This window comes from Ranitomeya variabilis, chromosome 6, assembly GCF_051348905.1.
Source record: "Ranitomeya variabilis isolate aRanVar5 chromosome 6, aRanVar5.hap1, whole genome shotgun sequence".
Lineage (NCBI taxonomy): Eukaryota > Metazoa > Chordata > Amphibia > Anura > Dendrobatidae > Ranitomeya > Ranitomeya variabilis.
This window is the reverse complement of record NC_135237.1, coordinates 468,736,662-468,755,893: the sequence shown is the minus strand read 5'-3', so window position 1 is coordinate 468,755,893 and position 19,232 is coordinate 468,736,662. Positions and strand designations below refer to the sequence as shown.

Below are 19,232 nucleotides of genomic sequence, written 5' to 3'. Positions count from 1 at the left end.
AGCGCTGTCACCACACCCATATGACCAGACCAGCGTGAGTGACAGCAGAAAACGGCGACTTTACAAAGGTATTTCGGCAGCATAGGTGGGTAATAAAGGCACACAAAGACACTAATGTAACGCCCAGCTCTGCCCTTATTTAACGCTGTTTTTAGCTCATCTTCAAAAAACGGGGTGACAGGTTCCCTTTAATTATTAATGTTATACTACCAAGATCGTGCTCTTTCGGAAGCTGCTTTGAACTGCTGCTCTATCAAGAATCTGTACTCTGCAGACACTATTTGCAAACACACTCAGTGGATTATTGCTACAGCAGCAATTCAAAGCCTCTTCCAAAAATGAGAACCATGCGGAGCGTTCTAAAAAAGGAAGCAAAATGAAATAATGATGTGCGGTATATTATGAAGATTTCTAACTTTACAAAGACTGATCAATAATTTATATAAAGCAAAAAAAGTTACCGTAGTCTTGAAATATTCCCATCTCATAAAGCATTGTTGCTCTGATATGCCAACGTTTAGTCCCCTGACTGTTCTCCTTGAACAGTTGCTCACCACTGTGGCTTTGCAGGGAACCATTCCTTTTGGCTCTATGCTGCAGTTCCCTGGCACAGTGTGCTGGTGTGCCAGTGTACAGGGCAAGACTAAAGTGCTGTTACTGAGATGGAAATATTGCCTGCAGGTAAGAACAGAATGGAGAAAAATGAGCTCTTGTTTTTGCTGTGGAGATGGACGCAGAACCGTGCTGCCATCGCTCCTCTGGGGGCATTGCATGTAATGCCGGTCATGGCTTCTGTTTCAGCTTGCCAAGTCTCTCACTCCATGGGATATCCTGTTGGGTTTAATCGCAGCTGCAACACATGATCTGGATCATCCCGGTGTGAATCAGTCTTTTTTAATAAACACAAACCACTACTTAGCAACTTTATACAAGGTAAGTGGACAGATTTCTGTTCTCCCCAAATTGTTGCTAGTTCAATAATGAAAAGGAACACTGAGCACTCAAAGTGGAGATGAAAGACAAGCGAGAGAGAACGTTTCACTCTTTGAATTGGGAACTTGCACAAAATTCTGCATGCGTATAGAAAACCGGTTATTAATTTATATAGCACCATTGATTCCATGGTGCTGTACATGAGAAGGGGTTACATACACGTTACAGATATCACTTACAGTAAGCAAACTAGCAATGACAGACTGATACAGAGGGGCGAGGACCCTGCCCTTGCGGGCTTACATTCTACAGGATGGTGGGGAAGGAGACCGTAGGTTGGGGGGTCGCAGCAGCTCTGATGTTGGTGAGGAGGCAGCGGGGTCATTACAGGCTGTAAGGGTGCGGAGGAATTGCTGAGGGTGCAATGACCTCATAGAGATCTGTGCCCTAACGCAGATATGCCACAGCATGGAGTCCCCTGCTGTAGCTAGTTGTCTTACAACCACACACAAGACAGGGAGCAGGCGGAGGGGAATGTGTTTCAGCTCCTGGGAAAATGTCTTTATATATTTCTCTGATCTTATTTTATCTAATACTATAAACAAAACAAAGGAAAAATGAGATTAAAGGGAATCTGTCAGCAGGCTTTTGCTATGTAATCTGAGGGCAGTATAAGGTAGGGATTAAAACCCTGAATTCAGTGATGTGTTACTGATCAGGCTGTGTGCTGTTGTTTACTTACGGGGGAGGTTTTATCACCAGGACATTATCTTTGCTTAGACTAGCTGGCCCCTGCTTGCTAATCCAACTCCGCCCCCTCCTGTGATAAGCAGCTCTTTTTCAATAGACAATGTACATACAGAGCCTGGGGTGGGCAGGGTTAGATTTCTAAGCTCTGCTTCATGCTGCACCTACTTTACTAGGGGAAGCTGTTCTAACACACAGTTTTTAAGTGATACATTGTTGGATTCAGGGTTTCTCTTCCTTACCAATGCTGCTCTAAAATGAGGTAGCAAACACCTGGAGTCAGATTCCATTTAAGGGATGAAGATCTCAAATTTAATGCTTTTTTTTTTTTTTTTTTTTATTTATTTATTTTTTTTTAAATCCCCACATTTTCTATGTTTTGTGTTCCTTTAAGGAAATATTGCAGTGTAAGCTGTCATCTAATAAATTTATAACCTTATTGAAGTGAGCTGAGAAATCCTACAACTAATAATGGGGTTCAACGAGTAATCCGCTTCTATACAAGAATTTAGTGATTTCTGCTGACTCCAATGAGGCATTGAAGGGGCTTCCTCACAAAATGCAATAATCTCAATGATAAATGTATGGCTGCGGTGAGGAGCATTGGACATGAAGGTCGTGGATTCCCCATAGTCTATGAAGCACAACATTCAGTTCATGATCGTTTTTACTAATTAAAGAATATTTGGATGCTAACCCTTGTACTTGAGTCTTGGACCCCAACTACCTGCATCTCTGTGCTGCTTTAATTCCCGGCATACTGATGGTTTCCAACTCTGCTTCCGGTCTCTCTGTTCTTGCCTAGAATACCTCAGTATTAGAAAACCACCACTGGAGGTCAGCAGTGGGCTTGCTGCGGGAATCTGGTTTGTTTGCACACCTGACTTTGGAGGAAAGGTAAGTTATCCTGACTGATCTACATGAGGCCTTACACATACAAATGCACACTTAAGATATGGGTCTCACAGAGCGTGTACCCATTTAAGTCTATCGGGCTGTTCACATGCTTTTGTTTTTGGTGAAAAAAAAAATTGTCTACAGAAAAACTAGACATGTCTATTTATGACTGGATTTGTGGCTCAAACTTTCTCTTTCAAGTGAATGGGCATGAAAAAGAAACAAACAAAAAAAAAACCTGCACTCTGATGCCGTCCATGAGTATCCATGAGTATCCGAGTGCATTTCTTACTGTTTTTAATAGGTAGCAGAAGCCTGTGTGTTTTTTTTCTATAGTAGAAACACCACAGTGATGGTAAGAACGGACCATAAATGAAAATCAAACCAGGACACTGATAAACAGTTAAAGAATGAAAATATATATAAATATACTGTACTACATACAGATGTCTGAATGAGGCCAAATCCAGAATTGTAAATTTTCTCTGTTTTGGGCTAATGTGTATCTCGTGTATGGCTGCCTAGACAGGGTGTAATGGTAACCGAGATTTAGATGCTGTACAGACAAATTGCTTATATACAAGATGGCGATAAGCTCCTGCATTGTATATCCAGGGGCAGCCATGTCTGTTCGAGTGTGGCTTTGCCAGTTACTGCAGCTTAAAGGGGTTGTCTAGGCTCATGGTCAATGAGTTTCCACCACCCGACACCTATTACCTCCAGAAGCAAATAGTGAGTGGTGTGCGCCACCTGTGCACGGTAGTGCCATCATCGGGGGCTGCCGCTTACTGACTACTATAGGAGCGGGGCTGCAGGACAAGTCACCAGGGTCCTGAGCTCACACAACCCCTTTATCACTGTTACCTTTATGAGGCTGAGCTGCAGCAGAAAACACATACGGGGCCTTGTTGTACAGAACAGCGGGGGTCCTAATAACTGCACGCTCCCCATCACAGCGTGGGTGTAGTATTTTCTTGCTGTGGGGGGGGTTGTGGACTGTGCATAGAATTGTTTGGTTATTTTGTGTTTTAGGCAACACATGGAAAGCCAGCTCGGATCAATTATTCTGGCTACAGACATTAGTCGACAAAATGAATACCTGTCACAGTTCAGGACCCACCTGGACAGAGGCGACTTATGTCTGGAGAATGCTGGGCATCGGCATTTCATTCTGCAGGTAAGGCCACAGATGACGCGTATCTGGCTGCTGCCTGCAGAGTGCTGCCTGCAGAGTGCTGCCTGCAGAGTGCTGCCTGCAGAGTGCTGCCTGCAGAGTGCTGCCTGCAGAGTGCTGCCTGCAGAGTGCTGCCTGCAGAGTGCTGCCTTGTAACCAGCCTCCTCTTCTGATAGATGGCGTTAAAGTGTGCAGACATCTGTAACCCATGTCGGACTTGGGAGCTCAGCAAGCAGTGGAGCGAGAAAGTAACAGAAGAATTCTTCTACCAAGGCAAGACGAGGGTTAACGCTGAAATGTTTTAATGACATTTACGAAAGCAATGTTCAAATATGATCCCCCCCTGATGTGTTGGGGACCCCTCTATCAGCCAGCACGAGAGGGGATACAAGTGTCTGGTGCTCCGCAGGACCTGGTCCGTCCATTGCATTACAGGGACAGCGCATGGTGTTTGACCCCAACATCTGCCGTGCCAGTGAGGCAGGTGTATGGAGTGGGCTCAGCGCTGAGTCTGCACAATGCACAGTAGATGCCGGCGGTGTGATACCCCCCTATAACAGCAGCACTCGGATATAGCCCGATCGCTGCTGTTTAACTGCAAATATTAGAGATTGATGGCAGCATTTAAGTAGGGTAATGAGGCGTCCATTGCTAACTTCACTATGTACTTCAATACTGACGTATATCGGCAAAGTCCGATCTATCATAACATACATTTATGTAACCCATATGGTAAACTGCATTCCAAAAATCTAAATATCTGAATTGCATTTTTTTTTTCTATCAACTAAACAAGTTTTCGAATCGCCGTAATCCTACATGAAGAAAGCATCATATTGCCAGGTCATTTTACTGCACAATTTGCACTGGAAAGGAAAAAAACACCAAAAAACAATGGCGGAATTCTGGTGGTAACTTTTTTTTTTTTCTTTACATTTCACTTCACTTTGATTTTTTTTTTTTCAATTATTCAGCATATTATGTGGTTAAAATAAATAGTGCCATCCAGAACTACAACCTGTCCTGCAAACAAAAAACCTAAAAAAACCAAGCCCTCATATGTTTGTCAATGGAAAAAATAAAGAGGGTGTCGCTCATGGAGGTAGAGGAGGAAAAGACAAAAGTGCAAAAATGAAAATTTGTTGCCGCCTTAAGGGGTTACTGGGAAATGTGATCCTTCCTTGTAGTGCCCCAGAGGAATGAGGACATATTTCCCGTCAGATGATTCTACGTGTCATTCCTTACTTTAATGGAAAAGTCCAGCAACACAAGTTTACCATTTAAGAAGTCCTGTAGACCCTCTAGTATGTGTGTATAAAGCCTTTATGTATAAATAGCGGTGGATTGTGCTGGCCTGGCAGCTAACCTCTCAAAAACATGGAGAGATGACTGTGTCCTCTACAACAGAGGTGTCAAACTGCATTCCTCGAGGGCCGCAAACCATGAGTGTTTTCAAGATTTCCTTCGCATTCCACAAGGTGCTGGAATCATTCTGTGCAGGTGATGAAATGATCACCTGTGCAATACAAGGAAATCCTGAAAACATGACCTGTTTGCGGCCCTCGAGGAATGCAGTTTGACACGTCTGCTCTACAAAGTGTTCTCTCCCCCCTAATCTTGACCATGTTTGGTTAATTAGTGATATCCTCAGTTAGATCTCCCATATACTTTAGCTAGCCCAGGGCCGAACAATCATCCGGCTGACTGCTTACCCTTGGCTTCCCCATGTCCACGAACATTTGGCTGTGCTCCTATGTTAGCCGCTCTACCACGGAGATCAGACTCTTGACCACCTGGATAATGAAAGGATCTCCTACTACTTGGATGTCTCTCCCACAATATCACCTGTCGGAGAGTCAGGAGGCGCCCACACTTTACAGTTGGCCGATATCAGTGTGTTGGCATGATTTTAGTCTGCTGAGCAGTATAAAGACCCTCTACATACACCGTGCATTTTCTGGTACATCATTACTGCGTGGATCATTGGGAAATTAACATACGTGTCTTTCTTTCTTAGGGGATGTGGAGAGGAAGTGTAACCTGGATATCAGTCCTCTGTGCGATCGCAACTCCTCAAACATAGCGAACATTCAGATTGGTAAGGAGGAGCCATGACTGTACTGAGCATGAGTTATCATTACCCAGGGACCCCAAATACAGGAGGAAAGATACAATGCCCCTCGTAAACTGGTGCACAGGCAGAAAAGCTGCAGGAAAGTGCAGAAAATATATTTGTATCACTTTAGCCAGTAGATAGAAAAATATTAAATGTGCGAGTCCTCAGTTATTGCTGCATACTTGTATCAGCCTACTGGAAAGTAGAAATGCGGTTGAACAGCAGATGCAGGAAAATGCTGCAAAGTAAGAAGGCTTTATAAAATACAAGTGATAAATTATTGCAGTCAATTAATAAAATGCAATGAGAAGGGGGGAAAAAAGGAATCTGTCAAATCAATATTTGGTGTGATCGCCATTTGCCTTTAAAACATCATCAATTCTTCTAAGTAATTATACACCTTACTATAATCCTACAAAATGACTTTGAGTATGAATAACCAGTTATACCAAATAGAATATAGAAGATAATGATTATCATTTTTATATGTAGGTTGTAACCGTGGTTGACAGACAGTCGTCCAGGGCGCTTAAAGGGAACCTGTCACCTCTTTTGGCCGATATAAGATACAGTCACAGCCTTTCAGGGCTTATCTACAGAATTCTATAATATTGTAGATAAGCCCCCGATCCGACCTGCAAGATGAGAAAAATAAATTTTATTATAGTCAACCAGGGGGCGGTCCGATGGGTGTCACAGGTCCAGGTCCGGCGCCTCCCATCTTCTTGTGATGCCGCCCTCCTGCTTGCTTCATTGCTCCCTGGCATCGCACTCCTGCGCAGGCTTACTTCTCTGCCCTGTTGAGGGCAGGGTAAAGTACTGCAGTGGGAAGGCGCTGGGCCTCTCTGACCTTTCCTGACGCCTGTGCTCTGCAGTCAGTACTTTACTCTGTAGGACCGCCACCCCCCCCCCCCCCCAGGTGAATATAATAAAACTTATTATTCTTATCTTGCAGGTCGGATCGAGGGCTTATCTACAGCATTATAGAATGCTGTAGATAAGCCCTGAAAGACAGTGGCCGCATCTTATAGCGGCCAAACCTGGTGACAGGTTTGCTTTAAAACTGGACGAGGAACTGTTTTCCACAACCTCACCTTTGCAGCTGAGTTTTGCCTATTTTCACCCAGTTTTAAGCCTTCTTGCACAGCTGATTCAGTTACTGACTTTTAACTTTCATATGAAAATGTTGATCATTTTCACCTGCTAGGTGAATTAGTGACTAATTACACCAGACAATAGTCCTATAAAACCCTGGACTTTATGGACGTATACCTAGAAGAATCAATGCTATCTTGAAGGCAAAAGGTGGTTACAGCAAATATAGATTTGATTTAATTTCTCTTTTGTTCATCCCCTTTAGCACTTTATTGCTAAAAATAAACTATTAACCCTTTTAGATTTTTTTTTTAGATCATTCTTTGCATTTGCTCAATATATAAAAACAAATATTCTGATGCTTGCGTGTCTTATTTTGACCATATTTCCTCCTGTGTATCTCATGCTGCTTTCTTCTGTCCTCAGGGTTTATCACCTACCTGGTGGAGCCATTGTTTGTGGAGTGGGCCAGATTCAGCAACACCAGGCTGTCGCAGACCATGCTGGGCCACGTGGGGCTAAACAAAGCCAGCTGGAAGGGAATGCTGCAGGAGCGGTCCAGTAGTGAAGAGGCCGACCCTGCCTTTGATGACTGACCTATGTGTACTTTTTTTTTTTTAACCTCAGGAAGACTGCACACCATGACCTAGAGCATGCATGACAACAGCTTTTTGGTGGGAGGTTTTTAGCGAGCGATCAGAAGAGGTCTTGGTGAGAGAGAATTTATCCTGATTGCCAAGGTTACGTTGTAAAAGAAAAAAAAATATGCCAGCATTCTTTATCTCCAATGTTTCCTTTAACATGCTCCCATTTTTTGTCACTTTTTTTTTTTTTTTTTCCTTGTATACGCAGCCTGAACATAGAGCAATATGCACATACCTCAGTTGGGTTTTATTTTTCTGAAAGCTTGAATATGCAAAGCACAGCATTGACTGAAAACTGCAGGAAGCTTTTCATGTGCCACAGGTGTTGTTTTTTTTTTTTTTTTTTTTTTTTCCCCCTTTATTTTATTTTCATATTTTTTTTAACCCGTCAAAGGAAACCTCTCTTATAATAATTGGAAGACTCCTTTTTTTTTCCAGCTACTGGTGGGAATTTGCCAGACTTTGAAGACTGATGTCCTAACTTCCACTTTTGTGTTGACTTCTCGTTTGGAAATGTGAAGTGCCCGCACAGCTCTGCTGCCTCGGCAAGAAATGCTGTTTACAAATACACTGAAAATACTGACTGACACTTGCCTTGAAGCATAGTCGTGAAGGAACCACTGAATGGATCTTTTAAAAAACAATTTTTGTATGGTTATTTAAGAGAACAAATGTTGCAACCCTTCCTCTCCCTCACTGCGCCACTCACTTTTCACATTTTGCAATATTTTCACTAGCATACAGCCAGGCTTCAATCCTTTCATGGTTGGAATATGTGTCAGCATCCTTTTTTTATTTTTATTTTTTATGGCAGAATGCAAGGACTTTGTTCCTGGTTGTTTTGCTAGTCTATAGTGAAATGCATTGCATGCTGGGTTATTTTTATTACAATTTTCCACTACTGAACACTTGAACTGCACGGAAAGGGTGGAATTTCTGTAAAACACCATATTCAGCTCAGGGTATTTGCCAATCTGAAATAAAAGAGGGAAGGGAAACATTTTTCGCTCGGACAAGGGTACAAATGCCTTTTTTGCTGCAGCGTGCCTGTGAGTTTGAATGAGGGGACTGAATTGCGTGCGTGTGAGTGTGTGCATGCGATTGGTTACACGTCTGCCCCGCGGGCTTGGAGAGCTGCGCGCTATGGCTTTTTGCTGGACGACAAATTTCCTGACGTTTATCAGACCTGTATAGATATTGGGAGTCGTAGGTCAACAAAAGCGGATATTCCGGCTCTCCAATCCCGCGGCCTATCTCATTGTCACAGATAAAGGATGAGTGAAATGTAACGAATTGCTAAAATGCCTTAATCTATGCACAAAGCTAAGTGACCAAACGTGTTGTGTATTGTTTTTATTTTTTATTACTATTATTATTATTTTCTTTATTTCCTCCCCTAGATTTTGTTTTATTTAGTGAACTAGTTTTGTGAGATTTCGTTGTATGATACGTTGTTTTTAGGACCAGTTCCAGGACTAATTTTAAACTTAAACATTCCATTATTTTGTAATTTTTGTTTTGAGTATAGTGAGCACAACTGTTATCTAGATAAAAAGAAAAAAAAAATGGTGCTTTTTTAGCTGATTTGTATTTTCCTTGGTATTGCTGTTAAAGACTGTTTATCATCTGTTTACAGTTTGTTGCAACAGACCTTTTTTTGGGAGACGGCTTAAGCGTAAAGCCATTTGTACACGGCTTTGCCATACTCATTTTAATACGTGCCTGTTGCTGTTCAGTTTTGATGAATAAAAATAAAACAAAGGGTTTCTTTGTGTTTTTAACTTTTAAAATGTCACAAATTCTAGTCTACCATTAACCTCTTGGTGCATGTATCGGTTGAGGCTGATGATTGTGCGAGTTGAAACAACTACTGGACAGCTCTATTGGACAACTGAATTAAGAATAAAAAGTCTGTTTTTTTTTTTTAATTTCTCTAATACTCTTAAGACCCATCCATGACTCCCCTTCAATCTTCTTACTGAGGGAAAGATGATGTTGGCCAGAATCTCAAAATACATGACCCCATCCATCGTCCCTTCAATATGGTGCAGTCGTCCAGTCCTTTTTGCTGAAAAGCACCCCCGAAAGTGTCATGTTTTCCCCACCATGCTTCACAGTTGGGATGGTGTTCGTGGGGTTGTACTCATCATTCTTCCTCCAAACGTGGCGAATGGAGTTGAAACCAAAAAATTCTGTTTTGGTCTCATCTGACCACATGACCTTCTCACATGCCTCCTCTGGATCGTCCAGATGGTCAATGACAAACTTCAAACGGGCCCGGACATGTGGATTTTAATCCATGATGGACTAGTGTTATTAACAGTAATGTTTGAAACTGTTGTCCCAGCTCTCTTCAGGTCATTGACCAGGTCCTCCCATGTAGGTCTGGGCTGATTCTTGACCTTTCTCAAAATCTTCCTTACCCCACAAGGAAAAATCTTGAATGTGGAGCCCCAGACCGAGGAAGATTGATTTAGTGCTTTTTCCATTTTCTAATTGTGGACACAGTTGTTGCCTTCTCACCAAGCTGCTTTCCTATTGTCCTATAGCCCATCCCAGCCTTTTGTAGGTCTACAATTTTGTCCCTGGTGTCCTTAGACAGCTTTTTGTTCCTGGCCATAGAGGAGAGGTTAGTGTGACTGTGTGGACAGGTGTCTTTTATACAGGTAACAAGTTCAAACGGGTGCAGTAAAATAATACAGGTAATGAGTGCACAGTAGGAGGGTTTCTTAAAGAAAAACTAACAGGCCTGTGAGAGCCATAATTCTTGCTGGTTAGTAGATGATCAAATACTTATTTCATGCAATAAAATGCAATTTAATTATTTAAAAATCATACAATGTGGTTTTTATTTTGTCTCTTGGGGTATGTGCACACAATTCTGAAGTGATAGCGTTTTGGAAGGAGCACATGTTCGCTGCGTCCAAAGCGCTGCTATCTATTGAACGCAGGTGAATCCACATGTGATCACTGAACTGTGCGGATTCACCACCTCCAATACATTCTATTGGTGAAATTTCTCCAGGGATCATCACAGATTGGGATATTTTGTTTTATAGCCCAACCCTGAGCTGGACTTCCCAAAAACTTTGTCTCTGACTTGTTTGGAGATCTCCTTGGTCTTCATGGTGGTGTTTGGTTAGTGGCACCTCTTGCTTAATGGTATTGCAGCCTGAGAAAAGGTGTGTGAGTGTATATACTGACAGACTGTGACACTTAGCTTGCACACAGGTCGACTTCCTTTCACCAAGCATGTGAATTATGAAGGTAATTGCCACAAAAAAATGTTTAGGGGCTTCATTGCGAAAGGGGTGAATACATATATAAAAGCTGGCTGAAAAGGGGTTGATTACAGCTGTGAATTGTCAATAATCAGATATGGCATCAAGTCCTGTGGTTAGTAATGGAGAGGTATCTATCAGTCGCACCCATTACTAACCCACTAAAAAAAAAATACAGAAAAATTTATTATTTGAAAAAAAAACACTCACCACTTTTCCTGGTCCACCAATTTATTTTTGAAATAATAAAAAAAAACGATGAAAGTCCGCCGTAGTCCACAAATGGAAACCTGAAAAACCTAGAAATAAAGACAAGACACTGTCCATTTTTCTGCAATTTATTAGAAAACAAAAAGTTCCCATACAGGTCCAACATAGTCCAAGGGGTTCCCACGATGATCCCCCGAATCCGACGTCCAAAGGCTTTGGAGCTTAGTTCGGAGAATGACGCTCCATAAGCTGTAGCAGCAGCCACTCCAGGTCCCGCTGCGCTCCACGACACCCAGCGGCTGTGATGAGCGGTGACATTGGTAACTATAAGGGTATGTTTCCACGTTCAGGAAACGCTGCGTTTTTGACGCTGCGTTTTTCTGCTGCGTCAAAAACGCAGCGTCCAGATGTTACAGCATAGTGGATGGGATTTTATGAAATCCAGACTCCACTATGCGTTTAAAAACGCATGCGTTTTTGCCGCGAAAACGCATGCGTTGTGCGTTTTTTCAAAACGCTGCATGTTGCTACTATGAGCAAAACACGCAGGTACACCGCAGGTGACCTGCCAGTGACCTCAGGTGCAGTTTTGGTCAGGATTTTACTTGCATAAAATCCTGACCGAAGACTGATGCAATCCTGAACGTGGAAACATACCCTAAGGGTATGTGCACACGTTGCGGAAATTGCTGCAGATCCGCAGCTGTGGGTCCGCAGCAGTTTCCCATGAGTTTACAGTACAATTTAAACCTATGGGAAACCGAAAACGCAGTGCCCATGCTGTGGAAAAAACCACGCGGAAAAGCAGCGGTTTACATGCCGCAGCATGTCAATTCTTAGTGCAGATTCCGCAGCGGTTTTACACCTGCTCCATAATAGAAAACTGCAGTGGAATCCGCACAAAAACCGCGATAAAGCCGCAGCAAAAAGTGGTGTTTTTGCCCTGCGGATTTATCTAATCCGCTGTGGAAAAATCCGCAGAGGGCCATTCTACGTGTGCACATAGCCTTTCGCTCATCAGAGTTGCCGAGCCCTCTGTATAATGGCCCCATATAGTCCAGCACACTATACACTGTGTTCCAAATTATTATGCAAATAACATTTCCTCATATTTTCTCTAAATTACCTATCTGAATTACAGTCATTGTTATTTTCCAGTCATCTACTATTCTAGTATAATTGCAATGTTTTGGAACAAACTGCCTATGAAAACAGAATCTTTTAAAAAAAAAAAACACTCAGAATGCATGTTCCAAATTATTATGCACAGCAGAGTTTTCAACCTTTTTTTTATCTTGTTTTGAACAAAAAAATGGCCAATTGTGAAGTTATAAGCATTATCAGCTTATTAAAAAATGAAATCAAACAGTTTTCAAGTGAAAACTTTATTGTAGGTGATGTTACATTTGCACATAGGACCCCTTGTTTGAAAGAAGCTTCTGAACTCTCATCCATTGAATTTGTCAGTTTTTGGATGGTTTCTGCTTCAATTGTTTTGCATGTGGACAGAATACCCTCCCAGAGCTGTTGCTTGGATGTGAACTGCCTCCCGCCATCATAGACACTCCTTTTGATGATGCTTCAGAGGTTCTCAATGGGGTTGAGGTCAGGGGAAGATGGTGGCCACACCATAAGTTTGTCCTCTTTTATGCCCATAGCAGCCAGAGATGCAGAAGTGTTTTTTGCAGCATGAGACGGTGCATTATCATGCATGAAAATGATCTTGCTGCGGAAAGCACGGTTCTTCCTCTTGAACCATGGCAGGAAGTGTTGTTTTAGAAACTCCACATAGATTATGGAGTTCATCTTTACCCCTTCAGGGATCATAAAGGGGCCGACAATCTCTCTCCCCATGATTCCAGCCCAAAACATTACTCCACCTCCTCCTTGTTGGCGCCTTAGCCATGTTTTCATGGGGTGTCCATCAACCAGTCATCCTCCACTCCATCCATCTGGACTGTCGAGCGTTGCACGGCACTAATCGGTGAACAAAACAGTTTGGAAGTCAGTCTTCATGTATCGTTTGGCCCACTGGAGCCGTTTCTGCTTGTGTGCAGTGGATAGAGGTGGTCAACAGGATGGCTTACGCACCTCTGAAGGACCTTGCATCTTGTTGTTCTGAGAACGTTGGAGGCACCAGGAGCTTCAAAAACTTGTCTGCTGCTATGACAAGGCATTTTTGCAGCTGCTCTTTTAACCTTACACAATTGCCTGTTGGAAAGAGTCCTCAATTTTTCCTTATCAGCACGCACACATGTGTGCTGGGAATCAGCTACATACTTCTTGATTGTGCGATGATAACGATGAAGTGTCTTGGCAATGTTGATTGTAGTCATGCCTTGACCCAAATACTCTACAATTTGTTGCTTCTCAGCAGCCGACACATCCTTTTTCTTTCCCATTTTGGCAAAAAATGTAGGCTGCTTAATAATGTGGAACAGCCTTCTTAAGTAGTCTTGCCTTTATTTGGACACACCTGCCAAACTAATTTGCACAGGTGTCTGCAATTGCTTTCAGTGATATAAAGAGCCCTGACACACATCACCATCTATGAGTTTAAATGACAAACAAAAAAATTCTAACCTTATCACTCCTAAACTCTTTGTAACCCATATTATAACGGCCTCTGGGGGTGGGGGGGTGCTTGAGGGGCCATAGGTTATATGCTGACACTAAAAATATTTTTGAAAAAAAACAAACCTGACTCCTCCCCAATAGCCTACTCCTAGCCAGTGTCTTAGTGTCATTTTAGAGGCAAACACAATTCTCCGTTTCAGACTGGTCTTTGCCTGAATTTGTTGACTTTTTTTTTTTTTTTTTTCCCCTCTAAGACAGGTGACAGAGCAGAATTGTGCCACTCTGTTTCTCACCACTGAGCTATGGAGAGTACAACCTGTACTGATCAGCCTGTGTCTTCTTTCATCGGGGTGGTAGGACCTTGTACCACAATACAGCCGGCGATCAGGTACCTTGGGCAGGGTACCACAGCATTATCAGAGCTTCCTGCACTACTGGGACTCCTAATTAAGTCCTTGGCTTTCCTGCAACACAGCCAGCAATATCGCCTTGCGCAGGCGTGTACTCCGGAGGACAGAGAATGAACTTCAATCCAATATTGCGGCCAGCATGCAGCCAGCGGGTAAGGAAAGGGTGAATCAAACACCTGAAAACCCCACCCATATGACCCAAAACTGGTCCCGCCAAATTCAGGTGACAGGTTCCCTTTAAGCTTCTACCCAACGGAGGATCGGTCCCTTCCAGTGGACTGGGCAGCACCATTTTCCCAGTGGCTGTTCTGGACACTGCCACAGTCTCTTCGGCTCTGCAATTAGACTGTCAGCAGTAGTACTATGTAGTTAATGCCACACTATCATGGACACCTGCAGTCTTTCAAGTGCACCTAGCCTCCAGTGTCAACACAGGCACCATCTGGCCTTGTAAGGCTGACATCCTTCCTCGCTAACCAGGCGCATGATGTAAGCTTGCTGCCTCACTTCAGGCCTCCCACAGCTATGCAAAGTTACTCTGAAGGACCAGGTATGATGATGGTGGAGCTGGTGACCAACACTAGTTGTGCCCCAGCAGCTCCTATAAGGTTCAAACCCACTAGCGATATTGTTCCTACCATTTTATTTAGAAAAGTCTCCACTTATGGAAAAGAGCCTATTGGCAGCACTTCTTTGACATTTTTGATTTTTGCAGGCCTGTCATGAGGCAGGGTTGACTACCAAGAGCCACGTTCTTGGCTTGGCTATCCTTGTACAGCAGAACCTGATTTGTAGGCTGTAAGTAAGGGCAGGGCAAACATGGGGCCACTGTATTAGACCCCCCTGGATCCTGGAGACCTCAATCTGGTCTTGGACACCCTTCAGATATATATCTCCATTTCGTCAAGGTGACTTATTTTTCTTAGCGATCTCTTCCATGAGCTGAGACTTCGAATGGAATGGTGGCTCTCACCTGTCTCTCTCCTTCTTCGGGACAAAGTGGTCTTGCATTTGGTACTCTCCCTTCTCTCTAGTGGACAATCTGGCTATGCTAGGGCACAGATTACTTCCCCCCCCCCCCCATGTGGTAGAAGTCTCCTGGGTCATATAGCTCCAGGCATCTATTCTTCTATTACACAGTCTTCAGTCTACATCTTTGAGGAGCTGTTATCTTTGCATCTATGGATGCAAGTATTAGCAAATGGATATTTACAAGCAGCAGATGCTTGGCTAGTAACCTGAGAGATTACTATGCGTCCTTGTGCAGTACTGGCATTACATTTCCCATCCCAGGGATTGCTTTAGTACTCACCATAAAATCTCAAAAAAGCGCTTGTCAGTAAGCCCCTTTCCTCCTTTGACCGGGTTGCGATAGTCTTGGGTGCTTCGGTGCCCAAGGACTGCAGCTTCAAGTGCTGTACGCAGATCTTGGGCCACATGTTTAAGAACCCTGTTGTAGATGATGTGGAAATCAGTGACAGTTGGTGGTGAATTAATATCACAACAAAGGGTATGCTGTAGTCCTTAACTGTATTTTACTCAAGTTTTGCGTGACAAAAATAGAAATAGACTGAAATAAAAACAGGTGTCCGGAAGGCGCTGCCCGAAAACTGAATAAATTTGCAGCAAATATGATGATGAAAACCACCCTATTCATCAAGTGATAAACACTGTAAGAGATATACAACAAAGGGTATGCTGTAGTCCTTAACTGTATTTTACTCAAGTTTTGCGTGACAAAAATAGAAATAGACTTACTGGTAATTTTGGTTTCTATGACCCTCCATGACAGCACCACATGAGGTTGCCTCCCTATCCTACTTGGAATAGCAAACACAAAGAGGTTAAATAGCCCCTACCCACCCTCTGTGTTTTTTTTAAAGGACCACGCAGGTATGAATGCTTCAAATATTGAACACCAAGTAATAACTATATAGAACAGAAGAGTGGGAAAATACCCTTGCTTTTGTGGAGAGTATTAGAAGCCAAATTACTGGTAAGTTTAATTCTATTTTCTCTAATCATCTCCATGACAGCACCACAGGAGGAATACCAATAAATAATGCTAGGGAGGGACAATTGCCCTGAGGACTTTACTTCCAAAGGCCAAATCTTTATTTTACATCAAATATATAGTGCTTTGGGAAGGTATGGACTGAGGACCAGTTGGCAGCTCTGTAGATCTACTCAATGGAGGCACTAGCCCTTTCAGCCTAGGAGACAGACATGGCTCTTGTGGAATGAGCTTTCAGCTATTTTGGAGGAGATAAATTCTGACTCTTGCATGATTCACAAATTGCTTTATTAATCCAGTTCGCTAACTTACTTTTTGAAATATTCCCTTTTAGTAGGTCCACGGTATTGAATAAAGAGATTTTGATCCTTTCTCCATGACTGTCTGTTGTAGGTAGTAAAGGATAGCTCTCCGGACGTCCAAAGAATAGAATTCTTTGATTTTGACAAAAGGAAGGGAGGACTATCTTCTGAGACATATTGAACTCTGTTGTCACCTTGGGCAGGAATGATGGGTTTAAGTGGAGCATCACCCTATCTTCTAGGATCTTTAGATAGGGTTTCCTAATAGAGAGGGAGCTCACTTTAGTCTTCTAGCTATTGTTATGGCTACTAGCAACACTGCTTTCAAGATGGTTCACCTATATGGACCAGGGACATTGGTTTGAAAGGAAGCATAGTTAGATAGACCCTTGAGTACAATATTCAGATTCCAAGGTGGGATTGCATTGGATCTTCTTGGGTGCATCCGAAAGACTACCAGCATAAATCTCCTTATCCATCTATGATCCGCCAGATTTTGGTCAAAACAGAAGCTTAAGAAAGATACATGGACTTTAAGGATGCCAGGTTTTAAACATCTCAAAAATCCATCCTGCAAGAAGTCTAATATTTTGGCTATGTCTGGACGAAATGGAACCAGGGGAATAAACCCTAACATAAACTGAAGGTTTACCATATTTCTCCATAGATGGCATTTGTTTCCTGCTTTCCTGGAGGGTATCTGAGAGGGCTCTAGCCCTTAGGATTGAGGCTTCAGAAGCCAAGCAGCCAGACAGACTCTGGGGAGCAGGATGATAGTTTTACCTTGATGTGGAATGTCATAAGTCGTAAGGAAGTACCAGTGGATCCTCCAACTTCAAGCTGTTTAAGGTCCCAAACCATCCCCTTTTTGGACCCAGAGGTACTATAAGGATAGTCTTTCTCTGTTCTGATTTTTTTTTTTTTAGAGCCTCCTTGGTAGTAAAGGAATCTGAGGAAATGCATAGGCTAGTTTGAACTCCCAAGGATGGGTGAAAACATCTACAATTGCTGGAGTGTTGTTTGGATCCAGAGAAAAGTATAGTTTTACTTTTGCGCTCTGATAATTTTAAAATAGGTCTATTTCTGGATAACCCCATCTGCTGTAATGTGGACATACACACCCTCTAAAAACAATATACTTTAATGTGTGGTATGGAAATAGATTACCCAATGAGGACCACCATACGAATCAAAGAAGAAAAATTTATATACCAACTATAAACTATTTTAGAGAAAAAAAACGATAGGGTGTTTCCAGTACTTCCATCCAGTTTGGATAAGTTTTCTTTATTGGAACAGTTAAAAAGTAGGAGACTCTCAACCTATGTTCATTTATATGTGAAAAATATCTATGTATTAGGATAGGCTGTCACTCATTTTTTGGCTATAGCTCACTATACCAGGGCATACAAGGGAGAGTGAGGGAAAGGAGGAGCGGGGGCCCCAATCCGTTTGCACTAGGGTGCCAATCTCCGCATTAGGCAGTATCCGCTCAAGCAAAGAGTAGGGACTAATATGTTTATAGTTAGTATTATCAGAATTAAATTTTGAATATTTGTTTGATACGGTGGTCCTCATTCAATGGTTTTCTATTTAAGCACCACATAGGATATGGTGTTTTTTAATCAAGCATATTAAAGTATATTTTAAAGGGTATATGTTCACATCACACTTTGGTTTCTTTACAATTTGGATAGTTCTTCTTTCTTAACCCCATCTGCAAGATATCATCTGAAAGATATCAGTATTCAGACTCCATCTGCTGGCATGCATTTCTGTCCTGCTTAGGACATCTGCTTGAATGTTGTCAGAGCCTCTTATGTGGTCATGTTGTTGGAATAAACTCTGACGTGGGTCCCATGAAGTAAAGAGGTTGCTGTCTTAAGGGCTTCCTCTACTGCTTTAACTCTCCGAAGTTTGAGGATTGACTGGCAATCTTTTGCGGCCAGATTCCCTGAAATGTGACCTGGGAAACAGATCCCAAATCTCTTTTGCTGGCATCAGTCATTGCCGATGTTAGGGGATGCTGAATCTGAGATGTTCCTTTTGCCATATTTCCCACAGAGAGCCACCAGCTCAGGGACACTTTTACCTGGTAGGCCAGGTGGATTCTTCTGTTGAGGAAATCTGGAGATCTGTGCCAGCATGAAAGAATGAAATTTTGATGAATCCGTTTATGGGCCTGAGGCTAAGATAATGCTTGGATACAAGAGGTCATGGACCCCAAGATTGACATTGAAAATTTGATAGATACCATCCTCTGGTTCCTCAAAGTATAGATTCCGGATCTTATCTGTACCTGCTTGTTTTTTGGTAAGAAAGAGATCTGTTCTTGGGAGTAAGAATTCCTAGGAAGACCTTTTACGGTGGAAGGATTCAATTCTGATTTCTGCACATTTACTATCCAAGCTAGAGATGCCAGTACTTGGGAGTTGTCTGTAGATGTTATTTGAGTCATAAAACACAGCCATAATTTAAAAAATTGTCTAAATAGGGAATTATACACGTCCTGCTTTCTTATGAACGCTAACATCTCCACCTGAATATTCTGGGAGCTGAAGAAATCTCAAAACAAAGGACAATGAATTGGGAGTGAAGAACTTTGAGTGACCACAAATTTCATGAATTTCCAATATGCTGGAAGTATGGGAACATGGCAATACGTGTCGTATAGATCAATGGTCGCCATGACAGTCTTTCCCTATTATTGGGACCGTAGATCTTGTATTCCATTTTGAACTTTCTGTATGTAATATGGTGATCCAGTCATTTCAAATTAATGATAATTCTGTAGGCCCCGTTTTTTAAAAAAATCTGGAACAAACGAGAATA

General features: G+C 42.4%; 1 protein-coding gene across 1 annotated transcript in view; it reads left to right on the top strand.

Annotated features, from left to right (window-relative positions):
- The window catches only part of PDE7A (phosphodiesterase 7A), a 101,204-nt gene extending 91,832 nt beyond the window's left edge, over positions 1 to 9,372 (top strand). The window contains exons 8-13 of the mRNA XM_077270586.1: positions 802 to 933; positions 2,486 to 2,577; positions 3,610 to 3,754; positions 3,928 to 4,024; positions 5,769 to 5,849; positions 7,389 to 9,372. Of these exons, the coding sequence (XP_077126701.1) occupies positions 802 to 933; positions 2,486 to 2,577; positions 3,610 to 3,754; positions 3,928 to 4,024; positions 5,769 to 5,849; positions 7,389 to 7,558 (717 nt within the window). The 3' untranslated portion in view covers positions 7,559 to 9,372. The remainder of the gene's footprint in view (positions 1 to 801; positions 934 to 2,485; positions 2,578 to 3,609; positions 3,755 to 3,927; positions 4,025 to 5,768; positions 5,850 to 7,388) is intronic.
- Positions 9,373 to 19,232: the final 9,860 nt, after the last annotated feature.